Source organism: Perissodus microlepis, chromosome 12 (genome assembly GCF_051167445.1).
Source record: "Perissodus microlepis isolate ML-2025 ecotype Zambia chromosome 12, ASM5116744v1, whole genome shotgun sequence".
In the NCBI taxonomy this organism is placed as follows: domain Eukaryota; kingdom Metazoa; phylum Chordata; class Actinopteri; order Cichliformes; family Cichlidae; genus Perissodus; species Perissodus microlepis.
Window position 1 is genome coordinate 17,949,683 of NC_140472.1, and position 17,775 is coordinate 17,967,457.

General features: G+C 43.0%; 2 protein-coding genes across 3 annotated transcripts; both read left to right on the forward strand.

Moving 5' to 3' along the window:
* The first annotated feature begins 2,351 nt into the window (after positions 1 to 2,351).
* dnajb5 (DnaJ heat shock protein family (Hsp40) member B5) lies at positions 2,352 to 12,100 on the forward strand. 2 transcript variants are annotated; one of them, XM_084945344.1, is made up of 4 exons: positions 2,352 to 2,486; positions 3,684 to 3,947; positions 4,672 to 5,333; positions 10,091 to 12,100. In XM_084945344.1, the coding sequence occupies exons 2-4, from the start codon at positions 3,737 to 3,739 to the stop codon at positions 10,322 to 10,324; spliced, it is 1,107 nt and encodes a 368-aa protein (XP_084801470.1). In that variant the 5' UTR covers positions 2,352 to 2,486; positions 3,684 to 3,736; the 3' UTR covers positions 10,325 to 12,100. The 2 variants fall into 2 exon arrangements, with proteins under 2 accessions (XP_084801470.1, XP_084801469.1); XM_084945343.1 differs by lacking the exon at positions 2,352 to 2,486 and adding an exon at positions 2,901 to 3,036.
* A 109-nt stretch (positions 12,101 to 12,209) lies between these two features.
* Positions 12,210 to 17,725, forward strand: akr1a1a (aldo-keto reductase family 1, member A1a (aldehyde reductase)). The gene is made up of 9 exons (XM_084945346.1): positions 12,210 to 13,846; positions 14,592 to 14,689; positions 14,785 to 14,904; positions 15,821 to 15,972; positions 16,084 to 16,279; positions 16,355 to 16,404; positions 16,496 to 16,645; positions 16,746 to 16,905; positions 17,179 to 17,725. Exons 2-9 carry the CDS (start codon positions 14,609 to 14,611, stop codon positions 17,242 to 17,244), a joined length of 975 nt encoding a protein of 324 aa, XP_084801472.1. The 5' UTR covers positions 12,210 to 13,846; positions 14,592 to 14,608; the 3' UTR covers positions 17,245 to 17,725.
* Positions 17,726 to 17,775: the final 50 nt, after the last annotated feature.

Genomic DNA, 17,775 nt, shown 5'->3' on the forward strand with positions numbered 1-17,775 from the left:
AGCATTTGACACCACCACTTCTGTCTCAGAGAAAAACCTATCTTCGGGCAACTGTGGTCTCTATGGTTACTGGAAGGGTGGAAGTGAGAGAGGAGGTGGAGAGGACGGGAGAAAAGAAGGGGAGGTGGGAGATGCTTGCAGACACTCGTCTCCTCTTGGCTCTCGAAAACGGCCTTCGGCGCGTTCTGTGAAGCCGTCGGTGTGTTTGTCTCTCACCGTCTAATTCGACCTTCTGTTCTCCCGTCTCTCAGCTCAGGTGGTGAAGTGCTGTGGAGTGGTCGGTACTTATGTGAGAGAGTTTGCTCTGGAAACATTAGCCTCATAAAATTTCTCCTCCCAAACCCATCCAGCGTGTCCTCCATCCCATCCGGCCTGCATACACATGCACGTGCTCGGCGGGACCCGTTGCTGATATTCTTAGCAGACACATCAGTGTCTGGCAGATCCCTGTGTCACCATGGAAACCCAGCATCACCCCGTTTCGGTGCACACTCAGCATCAGAGGAGCACGTGGATGAGCTCCCAGGCAGTCATCAATGGCTATTAGTTTGCAAACAAACACACACATGGTGCACGGCAGCAGAAATGTGACTCTGTTCTCTGAAAGCTCACCAGTTATGCAAGACCTCCTGCCTGTAATGAATAAGAATAGTCGATTGTGTAACCAGTTCAGTGATTTGATACAGACAGATGCGGATCTTCACCTAACCGGATGTTGCATTGCAGTCAGCTTCAACATGTTTCAGTGGCAGTCACATTCCCAAGCACGAATAGCACTCCACCACTAACCAGTTGTTCTTGTGGGACAGCTGCAATGGCTCAAAGTCCCTCCCCGCTGCCAAAACACACACACACCTATTGAGACGCACAGGAATGTCTCCCCAGTGCCCTGCACAGCTATACGCCAGTTCTCTTCGTGCTTGCTTTATTTTGAATGTTAAGCGTGTGTCAGACAGACTCCTCCATTGAGACGCCCACTTTTCTCGCACCTCCTCGCTAGTCCAGTGAGGAGTGATGACTCAAACCTAAATGAGCCTTTATTTCTCTCTCATTATCTCTCCCCGTCTCAATTCGACAAGAAGCGTTTCACCCTGCTGGGTGTACCTTCCTGTGCACTTAACGCTAAAAGTCATCAATAATGACTCAGACCTCCGCATTACATGCAATTTTCTTCTACTTTTTTTTTTTTTAAAGCTAGGTAGGCTGCTCCTTGATCTGATCTGCACAAAGGAATATTTCTCCTTTGAGATGTGATGTGTGGAATGAAATCTCCCTGCAGTGAAAGACGGAAAAAAAATCTCCAAATAAGGCAAATTTTATTGAACACGATCTATTTAATGTATCTCTGGGGATTTTAAGCACGTGGCCACCACTCTTCTCTACTGTTACCCACACTTTGTCTTTAGGTCCTACATCTGGTATCTGAGTTCATATTAATGTGAACTCAGATATTACAAGATGTGAAATCTTGTAATATCAGGTTCACTTGTACACAAGGACAGTCCAGGGGTCACTCTGAGCTTTAAGACCATTTGTCAACAGGTTTGGGTAAGTTTAACTGTTTGTTTGGGAATCCTCACTAGTAAAGCACATAACCCGATGAAGGCCTAAATGTGGATGCTTATTGCTTACTGATTTGTCAAATTAAGACTTATTATACTTATTATATATACTTATATACTTATTATAATAAGACATTATTTAGAAGCTGTGTATGTGTTGAATCTCTACCAAACATCAACCTTGATGGAGCCATTTTTACTCTCCAACAATCTCCAAGCAGCTCTGGGTCAAGGTTTGGGGTCAGATGGATTATTTTGGAAATGGCTAAACTTGGATTTATAATAATAGGTGAAAGGCTTAAAGATTGGGAGGAAAAAGGGTAATCTATGTGTTGGGGGTAAGGTTAAGTGTAAAAGTGAAAACATTAAAAAATAAGATTTGGGTTGAGGATGTAACGGGTTTTTGAGGGATGAGAAAGCGTGAAAGTTGAGGTTTGGTGTTGAGAAAGTAGGATGTGACTGTGAATAGATGTTAACTTTTCACAAAGATAGAAGATGAAAATGCGTGTGTGTGAAAGAGGGGAGTCATCACATGACTCAGCAGTCAGTGTTTATACCGATTAAATCCAGGCACGACTGCAGGATCACACGCATTAACACACACCGCTTTCTTTTTCCTTTAAAAAAAAAAAAAAAATTAAAGCAAGGTATCAGGACGACGCCTCTCCAAATATGTCCACCCAAGCCCCAGACCTGCCAGCTTGGACTGCCCATAAATCAAAAAGTTAAACCAATGCCACTAATTTAACTTAAATCCTAAATAGAAATCAGCCTGTGCTGTTTGTGTGTATGTGAGCAGACCCTGAACAAAGAGTGCTGCTGGCTGCTGGCTGACAGAGGGTTGGGTCTGCTCTCCCGGCTGCAATTTTCAGACACAGGACCAGAATCGGAAACAAGGCAGCAGCAGCAGGAGGAGCAGGCTCGGTAAGGAAATGTTTTGACGCTTTTTAAGGAAAAGCTTTCTATATTTGCGCAAATTTCAAAGTCGGGTGGACCAGAAAAGAACACGACTGCGGACGAGAAGCGGGGTTAGGTTTATCAACCATCACCAGAGTGAAAGGAGTTATTAAAAACCGAACACAGCCCCGTATCAAAGAAGTTACAATCACTTAGTAACTTTTTCATAGATTCCTTGCGCACCCATGCTTTAATCCCTTTTTAGAGAACGGTATCCTGATTTTAAAATATATATTATTATTATTATTATTATTACCCAAGGTGGATGTGGACTCGAAGGTTCACGGACATTTGTCCGAGATTTTTCAGAGAAACGTCAGGGGGATCTCGGTGTTTGGTCACCGGTTATTTCGGAGCCAGTGATCCTCCCGGCGTCCTGACGTCAATTTATAAGGACCCAGCAGCATCAGAGCAGCAGGCAGGCAGACAGCAGGGGCTGAAGGGAAGAAAGACAGAGAGAGACAGGGAGAAGCCGGGCCATGCTGTTCTGATTCTTCATTAATTGCAAAGCTTCCTGGTAGGATTTTGCTTGTATTTCTTCTCACTGTCCATTTATTCGTTTTTTATTTTTTAGGCTTTTCCTTTCTGTCGGAATGTGAGTCAGATTAAACCCGCCGTTGGTTTTTACAGTGGCACAAATAAAGCTGAAATTGTCACGCTAAAGGATTTTTTTCCGTGGGAGTGGGCTTTACTGTAATAGCGAACGGTTTCTGTAGCAGCAGATAGTCAGGGTGTTTTAGTGTTCCAGATGAAACCAGGCTTTCCCCCTGCCTTGTGCGCTCCCGCTGTGTCCACCGCAGTGCTTCGGCGAAGCGCTTCTGCCTGTCCATTTGGGTTTATATGCCCGGATGGTTAAACAAAACTGGGATGGAGGCAGATAATCATCACCATTATTATTAAAGTATTATCTATACCCTGCCTAACAGGCTGAGCTGGTCGCCAGAAGCCCTGTGATGAATTAGATGAAGGGGGATTCCTCGGCACTCTTGATTTTTCAGCAGTGAAAGCAGCACTTTCTATTTCCAGCTACAGCATCATTAAATAGTGTTCACAGTAAAACCCTAATGGATGCAGTCCACTCTGCACCTTTTCCAACTCAAATATAACCTCTCCTTCAGCGTAGTATCCATCTTAAGACTCTAAAGTAGTCTTGTGTCTCACCAGTGACTGACAACAGCCTGAGCTGAAGAGGGGGTCCCATTCCTGAGAGTGCCACCATGGGGAAGGACTACTACAAGACCTTGGGCATCCCCAAGGGCTCCAACGAGGAGGAAATCAAGAAGGCCTACCGGCGCATGGCGCTCCGCTTTCACCCAGACAAGAACAAGGATCCTAGCGCAGAGGAGAAGTTCAAGGAGATCGCAGAAGCCTATGAGGTGCTGAGTGACCCCAAGAAGAGGGTGGTCTATGATCAGCTGGGAGAGGAAGGTAAGGAAAGGGCGTTCTGGGTCATTTGAGTGCAAGGGGTCAGAGAGTGCAGGCTTTGTTAGTGAAGCCTTATTAAGCCGGGGTTATGATGGATTAAGTTGTTATTGAAATAGCTCAGGAACCATCTCATATCGCAGCTTGGTGGGTTTCAGTCACTGAAGTAATAATGCCGTCTCTTCCATGTTTTCATGTTTATGTGCTGGCACATGTTTAATTTTCTGTTGCTGTCTTCGGTGTCAACAACACTTACCAGCTGTAATACCTTATAGTCTACCTCAGCTGCCCGTGGAGTGTGTATGTAACTCTGTGTGCGTGTCTGTGTGGTGTGCTAGATGACAGACAGATGGCATAAGACCATTACGTGGTTCAGATATGAATAGCAGCGACTGCTGTAGTTTGCATTTGTGGGTGTTCTGTGCATGTGTCTCTGCTGAAAACGTGTGCGTGTAAGTGTGTGTTTTTGTGCGAGTGTGTTGGATGGAGTGACCTGAGTTTCTCCAACAGCAGTGCTTTTGGAAGACCGGTGATGCTGTGGGATTTTTCCCACCTACGCGGGCACCACTCTTCTCTCTACTGTTACCCACACTTTGTGTTTAGGTCCTACGTCTGGTATCTGAATTCATATTACTGTGTGTATTTTAGCTGGTGGGTGTTTGAGTGTGTGCATGTGAGGTCTCACATTCTTGTTCTCTTTCTCTCTCTCTCTCTTTTTTAAATCTGTCAGGCTTAAAAACAGGAGGCAGCAGCTCTTCGGGTCCTCCCGGAAGTTCATCGTACCACTACACTTTTCATGGAGATCCCCATGCCACCTTTGCCTCCTTCTTCGGTGGCTCCAACCCCTTTGATATGTTTTTCGGCTCCAACCGCAGTCACAGTCGCTCCAACGGCTTTTCCTTCCACAACGACCACAGCAATGACACGGAGCAGGACGCGGAAATGGACGAGGATGATCCCTTTACCCATTTTGGGAGGCAGTTTGGCTTTCCGGGGGGGATGAACAATGGCTTCCCAGGGGAAGGCCGCAGGAGGAGAGGCGTACCATCAGAGCGCCTCGGGACCAACCGAAAGCAGCAGGATCCTCCGGTCGTCCACGAGCTGAAGGTCTCGCTGGAAGAGATCTTCCACGGCTGCACCAAGCGCATGAAGATCACGCGCCGCAGGTTGAACCCAGACGGACGGAGCATGAGGACGGAGGACAAGATCCTCAACATTGTCATCAAGAAAGGCTGGAAGGAGGGGACCAAGATTACTTTCCCAAAGGAAGGGGACGAGACCCCTGAGAACATTCCCGCCGACATAGCGTTTGTGCTTAAAGACAAGGGGCACGCCCACTTCAAAAGAGACGGTTCCAACATAATCTATAACTGCAAGATCAGCCTAAAAGAGGTGCGCCTGTCTCCTTTGATTTAACTTCCCTCTCTCTTCTGTCTTGTCTTCTGATTTTCCCTCTGTCACCAGTTGAACTCTCTTTGTTGCTGTTCTACATGTAGTTGGTAGCTTCTGATGTTGATTCCCAGTGGAGCAGTCCCAGGTTAATTTTTAATGAAGATGTGCAAAGTTTGAACTAAAAATACAAATTATTCATGTCATTCAGCCCAGAGAGGTGTGTCTGTAATTTAACAGTGCTGGGTGGGTGGTCATATCAAGGTGGGAGAGTGTGTGCATCAGAGTCTCTGCCACTGCGCTGTGATAGAGGAAGCCAGAATGTGGTGTATTTGTGTGACTGGCACAAAGCCATTATCCTCACTTGTTCTGCACACTGTATGAAAACATATGCATCAATACATAAATAGACACACAAGCACAAAGCTGCACACAAGCGTGTGTGTGTGTGTGTGTGTGTGTGTGTGTGTGTGTGTGTGTGTGTGTGTGCGCACACTCTCCATCTTCAAGCGTATTTGCCAACACACTCCATTAAAGACGGATTGCAGTGTGACATTGGTGATGATCCAGGCTGTTATTACTGTGACTGGCAGGACATTTAATTAGAGGGCAGCGAGTCCAGCACCAGCTCTGCACTGGCTCTATATTAGACAAACTTTAATGTTTCTAATAGCGCTGCCACTCACTGGCCTGCTCTCCACGTGATCTGCTTAATGGCAGGTGCTCTCAAATAGCTGGAGATGTCAGGGGAGATGTTGTTTTTACTCAACTCGGGCCCATTTTTTTTTTTTTAGCAGGTTTCCTCTAAAAGCAGCACTGACTCTCGCACCGTGCAGTTAATGCGCTGGAAAATAAGTGCGTCTGCACACGGAAAGACAATGAAGCCTAAGTTGACGAGAGCACATTAGAGTTTGTTGAGTCACATTAAGCAGGGGATGGTACTTGATCAAACCAGCACAGTGATTAGGTTTGCACTGCAGAACTCCCACAGCTAAAACCCTCTGTTCCCACAGCAGCCAGATAAGAGACTTAATTTCTGACGCAGCTAAAGTTGAGATGAGGAAGCGAAGGGGAACTGTGGCAGGGATGTGTGTGTCAGGGGGGGTATCTAGGGAATATTAGGGAAGCGGGTCAGATGATTCAGTATCCAAAGCAAATAAGAGCTCATATTCCACTGCTCTCCTGAAGATGTGATGCTAAATACTGCAGTAAAATCACAGCACCAGATGCATGCCGCATGCTAGAAAACCTACCACGCATAATGTGGCAAATGTTATCCAGTTCTTCAGTAGAGAATATAGCTTCACTAATGAGATGATTGATTATATTAGTAAAAATCTCTGCAAGTGCTCATTACAAAGTAAAAACCAAAAGGGGTGAGACTGAGGCATGCTGATATTTGCAATCGCCTTTCTGAAGCAGGTATCTCTATTTAGTCATATTTTGGCTGCTGTATGAGTGTCCAGATATTTGGCTGTTCAGTTTTGCTTTCTGCCTGAAGCATGCCCTGATCAGCGGCTCAGTTTAGTGTCTCCAAGTTTGTTTGGCTATGCTATAAACTCCTGGGAGACATTAGCAGAGGTAACATTCAGCCCCGCTGTCTTTTCACTGTGACAGTCAGAAGCAATTTGAGAGTTTACCTCAAATATGATACACTGGCTTCCCTGAAACCAGTCTATATTAGGATCTATAGGTAGGCTCTATGGCAATAATGAAGCCTCTGAGTTGTCTAGCTCCTGTCATTGCTGTAAAATCCACATCCAGGACAACTGTGGCTGCTGGGCTCTAAAGGCAACGTGGACAGCTTTTTTGCAGCTCTCTGGCAAATAACTGCTGAATCTATGGGAGTAAGACAGCATTTGCATTTTGCAGCATCTGTTGTGTGTAGCATTAGCAACCAGTATTTCAGGACAGGCTCTGTGACAGGCGGCCCACACTTGTAAGGACACTTCGGACTATGAGCACGCCTTAAGCTGGCTCTGACAGCTAAATGTAACAAAACTGTTGGGTTTTAACAGTGAAAGTTAACATTAGCATATGGCCCTCAGTAATACAAGTCTAGAAAATGTTCTTTCAAATATAGCAAAAAGTGACTGTGTGTCTGTGTCAGTTTCTAAAGCCTTGTTGTCTGTGTTGAGGCTTATGCAATCAGTGGGCCCTCGGATCAGCTGGCAATGTGTGTTGAGCGTCATGGCAACCTGTCTGTGTGCGAGACGTGTGTTAGTCAATGGAGCTGTCCATAACTGAAGGATGAGCCACTGCTCTCCACTGCAGTCAAATAAATCACCCTCTAATGTATGTGATGGGTTAAAGGATGATGATGATGTCATGGCTGGAAAACTTGGTCCTGTGAAGCAGCTGCTCTCCAGGCCACATTTACACCCCAGTTTCTTTTCAAAGAAACAGGCACAGCCTGAAAATCTTCCAATTAGTACAATAGTGTCTAAGCGCATGGATTGGATCTTGGAGCTATTATTCTGGGCAAAAATCACAATTACATCAGAAGGGATTGAATTTATACATCTCTAGCTATTGAGTATCTTAATCCTTCAGGGATTTGATCTTTTATGATACCCAGGTGATATAAGCGATCTCCCTTTTTATATCTAGCACCACTACAGTTACTTGTACTAGATGCACACTCACTGCTTTATTAGGTAGGTATGTAGTGCTGGATTGGACACGCTTTTGGTTTGCTATAAGTCTGCTGGAAACAGAGGTGCTGGAGATTTTAGTCCATATTGACATGACAGCATCAGACAGATACTGCAGATTTGTCAGTTGCACATCCATGATGTGAAATCCAGTTCCACAACATCCCAGAGCCACTATGTTGGATTGAGAAAGCCATTTGAGTACAGTGTTTAAGAATCCTGTATTAGATTATTTGAGCTTTGTGACATGGTGTGTTATCCTGCTGGAAGCAGCCATCAGAAGATGGGCACACTGTGGCCATAAAGGGATGGCTGTGGCTGTGGTTTAAGTGATGCTCAGTGGGTACAAGCCCAAAGTGTGCCAGGAAAATATCTCCCACACCAGCAGCGTGAACCATTAATAAAAGGAAGGATGAATCCATGCCAAATTTGGACCCTACCATGTGAATATCATGCCATAAATAGAGATTTATCAGACTGAATGTTTTTCCATCCTTCTTTTGTTCAATTTTGGTGAGCCCTTGTAAATTGTAGCTTTAGTTTTTTGTTCTTAGCTGACATGAGTGTGGTGTTCCTGCTGCTGTAGCCCATCTGCTTCAAGGTACGACGCATTGTGCATTCAGAGATGCTCTCTTGCATACCTTATTTGTAATGTGTGGTTATTTGAGTTGTTTTTTCCTTCTTATTAGATCAAAGCACTTCTCTGCTGATCTCTGGCATCGACAAGGCATTTTCACCCAGAAAACTGACACTCACTGGATATTTTCTCTTTCTTGGAACACAGCCTGTAAACACTAGGGATGGTTGTGTTGGAAAATCCCAGTAGATCAGCAGTTTCTGAAATATTCAGACCAGCCTGTCTGACAGCAACAACCACGTGTCACGTTCAGAGTCATTTAAATCACATTTCTTCCTCATTCTGATGCTCTGTTTGAACTGCAAATGCATTGAGTTGCTGCCATATCTAATAAAGTGGCTGGTGAGTGTATTTCATCAGTCTTGGCTGTAAATGCATTTAAAAGTAGCACAGTAACAATAGCAACATGCTGTTAAAATTGGTCTATACCTGATGAACGGTAACATTTTTATCTCCTCGGCTAAAGTTTAATGGAGCCAGTAACAAATGGCATAAGAGAGCCGACCCTTTAACAACTTTAAAATGTTTAATTTTAATTTCTATATCTTTCTTTGTCTTAGAGTAGTTTGAGGAATCTCCAAATTAGGCTTCTGTTCCCCTGTCTTCATTATTTAACCTAACCCTTTAGCTCACAGTGAATTCTACTGCTGATCATTCTCACTGGTTTTCTCTCTCTTTTCCATACCTTTTTATAGTATTTATTTACTGTTTTATTTGTAGTGATGTATTTTTCAAGTGTTATATTTAAAAAAAAAAAAAAAAAAAAAAAAAAAGGGAAGTCCATTCACACAGTTGTGGATTTAAATAGTTCTTTCCATTAAGTGCAAATCTGGTGAATGATGCTCACTGGAAAGCCTGTGAAGTCGTGATAACCGGAAAGTCTCTGTGTTTAGTTTAGCGCTCTCTACACGGACTGGATGCATCAGGCACTGTGATAAGGAGGTGAGGCATGTGAGTGAGTGTGCGTCTGTGCATGTGTGTGTTTGTGTGCATGTGGGGATCTGACAGGCCCTCCAACTATTTACGAGCTCAGCCGATTCCTGCCTCACTTCATTAGTCCCAGCTATGAGACCGTTGCTAAAATTAGTCCCCTGTGCAATGTGGGGCCCTGCAACGCTGACACACTTACACACACTCCCTAACACACATGCACACACAGACACACACAAACACACTCGCACACAAAGACTAGAAAACTTTCCCACTGCCAAGTCATGTTTTCCTAAATGTTCCTGTTCCAAATACTGCTCTTTCGACCCCCGCAGTGCTGTCAGTACAATTTCTTTTCTTCACATACTTTTACACACACCACACCGAAAGCACAACAAATACTGCCTCCCGATAGCGTACTGGGGGACGATATGAAGACTGCAGACTTTAACAAAACATTACATCACCGAGATATTCATGGATTTGGCATTTTATTCCTATTAATGATGTTAACCCTTTTAATCTCCTCTCTTCTCCAGGCGTTGTGTGGCTGCACAGTTAGCATTCCCACGCTGGAAAACCGCGTCATCTCCCTCCCTTGTCACGACATCATCAAGCCAGGGACGGTGAAACGACTCAGAGGCGAAGGCCTACCTTTTCCAAAGAACCCCTCACAGCGTGGTGACCTCATCGTGGAGTTTTCGGTCCGTTTTCCTGACAGGATCCCCCCTCAGTCCAGAGAAATTATCAGACAGCACCTCCCCCAGTCCTAGAAAGACACATCTCTAACTCCTCCACCACAAACTCCAGACTAAACCTGAGGAAAAAAACCACACTCCTTCATCTACTCCTTCTTTGTTTGTAGTTACCCTCATGTCCCTGTGAATGAATACAGCTTTGAACATGTGCTGTGATAATTTAGGGACTTCACAAAAGGAAGAATGGCAGTATCAGGATGTAAAGTACTCATATTTATTTTGTCTTTCAGCCCAAACGCGCGCGCACACAGACACACACAGACCCACAAATACACACACAAGCACCCTGAGCAGCGGAGCGGTGCTGAGGATGGGCTCAGCACGATTCTGGTTTTTAAGGGAACCTCTTTTCTTAACTGTTTTATACGGATTTATCAGTGGTTTTATATGCCATCCGACTCGGATCCTCGTCTTTTTGTGATGGGATAAAGCGTGAAATATTTTATAACAAGAACAGGATTTTGTTTTCCAAACATGTCAAAATAGGATTGCTTAATTTTTACATTAAATGTACCAGCAGGTTCAGTGGTTTTTAGCATAGCCTTTCCTTTGGCACATGCCGGAGTTTTTCTTCTTTTTTCTTCCCCATGCTTTCAATCTAATAAAGAATTGTGCTTGAAAATCTGTAGGCCATTAGTATGATCTGTCTCCCCTAAAATATCCCTAGACATGCAGTGCCACAGAGCTCTAAAAACTCTTCCATTACTCCAATGATATTAGCATAGTTTAGCTGCAATGGAAAAATCTGGGAATGACAATCACGTAACTGTAACAGCAGTGTAAGTTTAGATATCTGCACATAATATCGGTGCTTTCCCTTCTGAGCTGTGAACTGAATAGCCTGGCTCAATATCTGAGGGACATTTAGGTGCCTTAGCCCGGTGTCATACCACATATGTGAACACACATACAGGTCACACTATAATAAAGACAAATAGCCATGAACACAACACATGATGCCCTATGCTGTGTTAGGCGTTACCACCAGGACCTGGTAATTTTATAAAAAATTAATTAAAAAACGGTAAGCAAGCTATGTAAAGTAATTCACCTTACTGTACTGTATGTAAGAAGGATCATTTATAGGAAGTGATTTGATACAAGACTGATGATTTTTGCCAATTCGTCTTTGTAAAGTGCCATACAAGTAATTGCTGGATTTCCCAGAGGAATGCAAGCGTGACGTTAGACCGATTCCTGTGGGAAAGCCAGCTTTGTTGTGGGGATATTCTGCTTTCTCTTGTGGCATTTGAAGGCCATGTCTCGGTGCTACTGTGAGCAATGCCAAAAAGTAGACCGCATTGTTGTCTACTTTTTTGGTTACATGGAGTCCTCAGTTTCCGATGTGATAAATGCCTCTGTTCCCTAACAGCTGTACATCAAACGTTACAAACTGTAGTAGTGCAAATAGAAAAACTGTTCTCTGTCTCAGCTGCAGGGGACGCCCTTGAGCTCTTCCTCGCTGTAATTTGCAGCAGTGGTGAGAATATGTGTGGGTTATGCTGACAGTCCTAGTAGGTCGTATAAATGAGGTGTACAGGAAAATATTTGAATGCTTCGTGTTTGATAAATTCTCTTTTATATTGTGAAAGACAAAACTATGAGATGATATGTTTTTTTTTCTCTTTGGGGAGAGACTTGAATGACTTGTGTGATGGTCCTGTGGCAACAACCAGGCTTAACAAGTGCTGCTGCTGCTAATCAAAGACTCACTTACACTGCTTATTGTGCATATGCCAATATCTATGAATTTTTCAAAATGAAAACAAATAAACCAAATGTGTGAAGTTAGCACTTTTCTTCATTTTCATTTATTGCTGCTTGAGAACAAGTACCAGTTCCTAATAACATTCACCTCAAAGTGGTTTACATTCTAAGAAAAACTCCTATGAGCAAGCACTTGGCAACAGTGGGAAAGAAGAAAACCTCAAGGAGGGGGGGGGAGAAAAGACCAACATGCAACATTATATAAGATTAAAACCCTTCTCAGCGCACAACAGCAACAACAAACATACCTTAACCTGTTAATTTTGCCTCTTTTACACCACCACGGTGGAGTTTAAACCAGGCATAAAGATGTGTTTGAAGTGCAGATTCTCTGATTTCATTAAAGGGGTTTTACAAAACACCTCCATTCACTGCTTAACAATTATGGCCATTGGCTGACAACCAGTTTCATGGCCAACTGAGGCCTGTTTTCTCATTATTCCAGGATAAACCGTAATATGAGATCCAAGGATATATTGATGGAAATGAAGGAGGATGCCATAAGACTGAAAAACCAAATACGAGTAGTTTTCACTGTGTTGTAGACCTTCTGTATTTATTTTCATAATCGAATGTAGACCTTTGAAGGATAGGCCTACCAGAGAGTGTTCTTGACTTTGTTAGATGTTGTTTCTCTTAACCATGCACACAATTCTGTCTTTGAGCACCATATTTGTCTCCTGTTGTACCAAAAGCAAGTTCATCACTTGGAGTCCATTCCAACTCCATATCTTCTATCTGCGCCATTTATCATTAAATAACAAAGGAACAGATCTCACCTGGCCATGAAACTGCGTGTCAGACGATGATTTTTAAGTATCGGAAAATGGGAGACTATAAATGGCTGTAATTTCTAAAAAGTTAATGCAATACTTTTGTAAAATACTTTGAGCTAAAGCTAAAAGTTTGCACTTCACTCACACTGTTCGAGTTCTGTTTGATCTGAAATCTTCTGTGGTTGCGTACAGAGGCAAGAGTGGACAGCATAGAAAGACATTCACAGGTATGACCAATTTAGAATCGCCAATTAAGTTTCACGAATGTTATTCGGACCCTCAGGAGTACCATGCAGGCACAGGGAAAACATGCTCCACTCAGAAAGGCCCCAGCCATGCAACATGAACCAGTAACTGTCTTGTTAACCACTTTACCACTATGACACCTGCCTGTCCTTACCTTGCTTGTAAAGTTAAAATTGTTGGGTTTTCTGTATTTGTATTTTTGCTTTGCGCATGAAGGCCACTGTAATACATTTATCTGACAGTTTTTATTACAGTTGTAAGGTTAACAAGGTCCATCAAGATTTGTTCGTCTAATCTTCAGTCATGGTTTTGTTTAACTTCATGTTTGAAGACTAAATTATCTGACATTTCTTTAGAGAAAATAGTCAAAAGAATGTAAACAAATCTCTGTATCAAAACTATTTTTTCATCTTCCCAGCTGCATTCATCTTCTCAGACATAGATAGATGGATAGATTATTGATTTGATTGGGCATTTAAGGTTAGCAAGATCAAAACTGGAATAAGACTCCAAATTCTGATAGTAATATGGAAGTAAAAATTTAGCAGCCACCAGCACCTCTAAACGAATAAATCTGCCTTGTGACCCTGGTCATGAATGTTTAACAGCGAGCATGGTGGAATTTGGACATTTTCTATCAGCCGTAGTTACAGATAAACATATGAAGACAGACTGACCTCAGCGTGCTAAAATTCTGATGGACTCAACCTTCGACTGATCGCCGGTTCATCTTCTGAAGCGATTCCAGGTACGAGAAGAAAGACTTTATATTCAAATGCTGGTTGTGTTTGATGGTTACTGGTTTAAATGTTTTCTCCTGCACCCTGGGCAGAGCAAAGGGAAGGTGATCTGTGCTGGGAGATCACGTGAAACAACTGCAGTGCCTGATGAGCAAAGTCTGTGTGTGCGCCCCACATGTTGAGGATAAAACAGGCAATTAGTGAACCATGGAAAGGCTGCCTGAGATGTGCTCCAGTAACTCTGCACTGTGACGAATGGCATCTAGCCGCATCAGCCATTTCTTGCGACGGGGCTGAGTTCACAAAGAGTTTATATTTTCACCGAAACACAGTTTTAAGCTCAAATGGCAAAAGAACAGCTAATAACAGAAAAGTGGGTCAGCAAGCAAGACGATTGCTTGTTAAAGGAATTTGCATATGTAGAGTATATGATTCATACACATGACCCCAGCTGTAGTGCAGAGTTAATGAACTCATATGTGTTTTAATCAGTAACTCAGTGTTAGGACTTGGTCATGATGACCAGACAACTAAGCCTCATATGAGCTCGCAAGTGAAGACCTCACACACTCCTCTTTGTCTTTTCTCCGCCAGGTTCTCGGAGTTGGAGCTGTAGTGCAGAGTTAATGAACTCATATGTGTTTTAATTCGTAACTCAGTGTTAGGACTTGGTCATGATGACCAGACAACTAAGCCTCATATAAGCTCGCGAGTGAAGACCTCACACACTCCTCTTTGTCTTTTCTCCGCCAGGTTCTCAGAGTTGGAGCATGAACACCTTTGTGACTCTCTCGACACGGCAGAGGATGCCCGTGATTGGACTCGGCACATGGAAAAGTACCTCGGGACAGGCAGGGACATAAACACTGTCCAGCAGGTCCAACAAATGTTTTTGGACATGGTGGAATTTTAAAGAAAGCTTACGTCTGTCTCTGTGTGTTCTCAGGTGAAGCAGGCGGTGCATACAGCTTTAGAGTGTGGATACAGGCACTTTGATTGTGCTGCTGCTTATGAGAATGAAAAGGAGGTTGGAGAGGCTCTGGCTCTCTGGGTGGGTCCAGGAAAGGTGAGCTTTGGTGGCCTTTTAATCAGCTCCAGGTGCCTTTATTCTCTTCACGTCAGCCACATCAGTAGGCTGGTGTGGACACGTGCCATAAAAATACATACAAAAGTAAAAACTACAAATATTTAGCCGAACTTTTCAAAGCAATCCACATGCTTTCTTGACTCAGAGCTTTAAAAGTGAGCTTTAGAATGATATTAAGAATTGTAGGAGCTATCTGCTGGACCATGTAATAGGGTAGCCTATCAGACACATGCAGTGCTACTGTGAGCAAATTAATTATTATTATTATTATTTATTTATTTATTCATTTTTTTACAATTAAATAGAATTTCCTGGCAGTTATTTCATGTTTCAGGCTTTACAGTGTTAACTGATAAATCTACTGACATTCAGCTAAAAAACGGATAAATATTTTCAGTTTAGTCACATAAACAAACAAGATATCTGCTCCTTATCTTACCTGTGAAGTGTTTTTCTGTTGATTGTTGCTGTTGTTTATTAAACCTGAGGGCCACTGCAGGGTTAGAGATGTATGACAGTTTTAGTTATATTTCTGAGGTTAGGAAGCTCTGCCAAGATGTTTTTTCATCTATACTTCTCTCATGGGTTTTTTGTTGTTGTTGTTTTTTTTTTTTCAAATAAATGTCAGAAACCCAAATAACATAATGTTTCTTTAAAGAAGAGTCCAAAGAGTGTATACAAATCACTGTGTCAGCAAATGGTTTTGATGAAGTGGTTAATATTTGGTCTGTAAGCCAAAACATGTAGATGAAGATTGGTTTTAACATAGGTTCAAGTCTGCAGTTCACTACCATCAGGCTCAAACTTGTCACTGTCTGTAATGTGCCCTGTTCAAGTGTTTCCCTGTATTCAGAGCAGTCATTGGTTTGTATCTGTGTCATACTTTCCGCTCCAGGCTCTGCAGCGTGAAGAAGTGTTTGTGACTTCCAAACTGTGGAACACCAAACACGACCCTCAGGATGTTGAAGAGGCATGCAGGACCAGTTTAGCAGATCTGGGTCTCTCCTACCTGGACCTTTACCTCATGCACTGGCCCATTGCATTTCAGTGAGTAACTACACACACTCAGTAATGTTAATACGTCTCCATCTGGCTGTAACTGAGCAGAGATTGAATTGTCACTTTACCTGAAGCAGCTATTCTGTGTGGGCGTTTCAGGAGGGGGGAGGAACTGATGCCTCGAAAGGAAGATGGAAGCATTTGTTACTCTGACACACACTACAGGGATACTTGGACTGCCATGGAGAGCCTCGTAGATAGAGGGCTAGTCAAGGCTATAGGTCTGTCCAACTTCAATGCCAGGCAGACTGATGACATCATAAGCATGGCCAGACACAAACCTGTAGTAAACCAGGTGCAGCTACATTTTTTCAGCTCTGTTCAAACAAGTCAGTAAACTGTAACTAATAATTGTGTGTCTGTGTTACAGGTTGAATGCCATCCTTATTTGTCTCAAGCAGATCTCCTCTCACACTGTCGGTCAGTTTAATGATTGTTTAACATTCAAACTGGCAGTCATCATTTCTGAGATTAATATGTCAAAGTAACAGGTTTCATACCTCCATCTCAGCTCAGTGGGAGTTTGTGTGACAGCTTACAGTCCTCTGGGCAGTGGAGACAGACCCTGGGCCTCCGCTAATGAACCAAGTCTGCTAGCAGATCCTCGACTGGGAGCCATAGCCCAAAGATACAAGAAGACACCGGCCCAGGTTATACTCCGGTAAGGCAGGAAAACTCAAAGTAATACAATCACCACTAATCCCTTTAACAGTTTCCTCCATTTATTTGACTAATCACATGACTCAATGACTCATTTGCAGGTGGCACATTCAGAGGGGTGTTGTGTGTATTCCCAAAAGCGTGACGCCTTCCAGAATCCAGCAGAACTTGAATGTGTTTGACTTTTCCTTGTCAGAAGAGGACACGAAGAGCATTGAATCCTTCAACCACAACAAGCGTTTCATCGCTCCAACAGTCGAGGTAAGTCACCAAGTTTCCTTGGCACCTAAAAACAATTCTGAACTGCTTCTTCCCCCAGAGCCTAAATATTTAGATGTTTATATACCAAAGCATGAACTATTGTAGTCTCCCTCTGGAGAAGGCTCACAGCTGGTGATTTCAGTAGGTCTTGGATTTTAATCAGTTTCTCAGAAGTGTACTGTGAGGTGTTTGGAGTTAGTTGGGTATAGTAGTACATTAATAGGCAAATTGTTAAAATAAACCATTAACTACAATTTGCATTTGTTTCTACAGAGAGACGGCAAGAGAGTGTGGAGAGATGCTGAACATCCTCATTTCCCCTTCCATGATGCTTACTGAGTCTCCAGTTAAGTCAATGTATACTTTTTAAGAAGAGTTGTCACTATGACTGTAATTTCATAGTAATTTTAGTTCAGTAATTTTGATCAATTTGGTTTTGATCAATTTTCACACACACCCCCCTCATTACATTTTCAGTATGGGGGAAGAAAAGAAAAAAAATCCAAGCAGCAGTGTTTCTCTCACAGCTACAGTGACACTGTGTGGACAGAAACTGAACAGCATCTTAGCCCAGTGACAGCACTACTGATCACGTCTTTATACTTTCACTCTGCTGGCAGCAGAGAACAGACAGAACTCATCAACTACAAACTGCCCTGTAAAGAGTTTTAGTGTCTGGTAGAAGAAGTAGGGGGGGAAAAAACAAACAAACAAAAACTTTGTTACATGCTGTCTTTCTGCAAGATTTACATCTCTGTCAAACAGGCAGATAAATGGCAAATAATACCAGGTACCATAAATGCAGATGATTTAACCTCACTCTGATGAATCAAGTATCTGTTTAACTTAATTTTGTAATGCCTAATATAC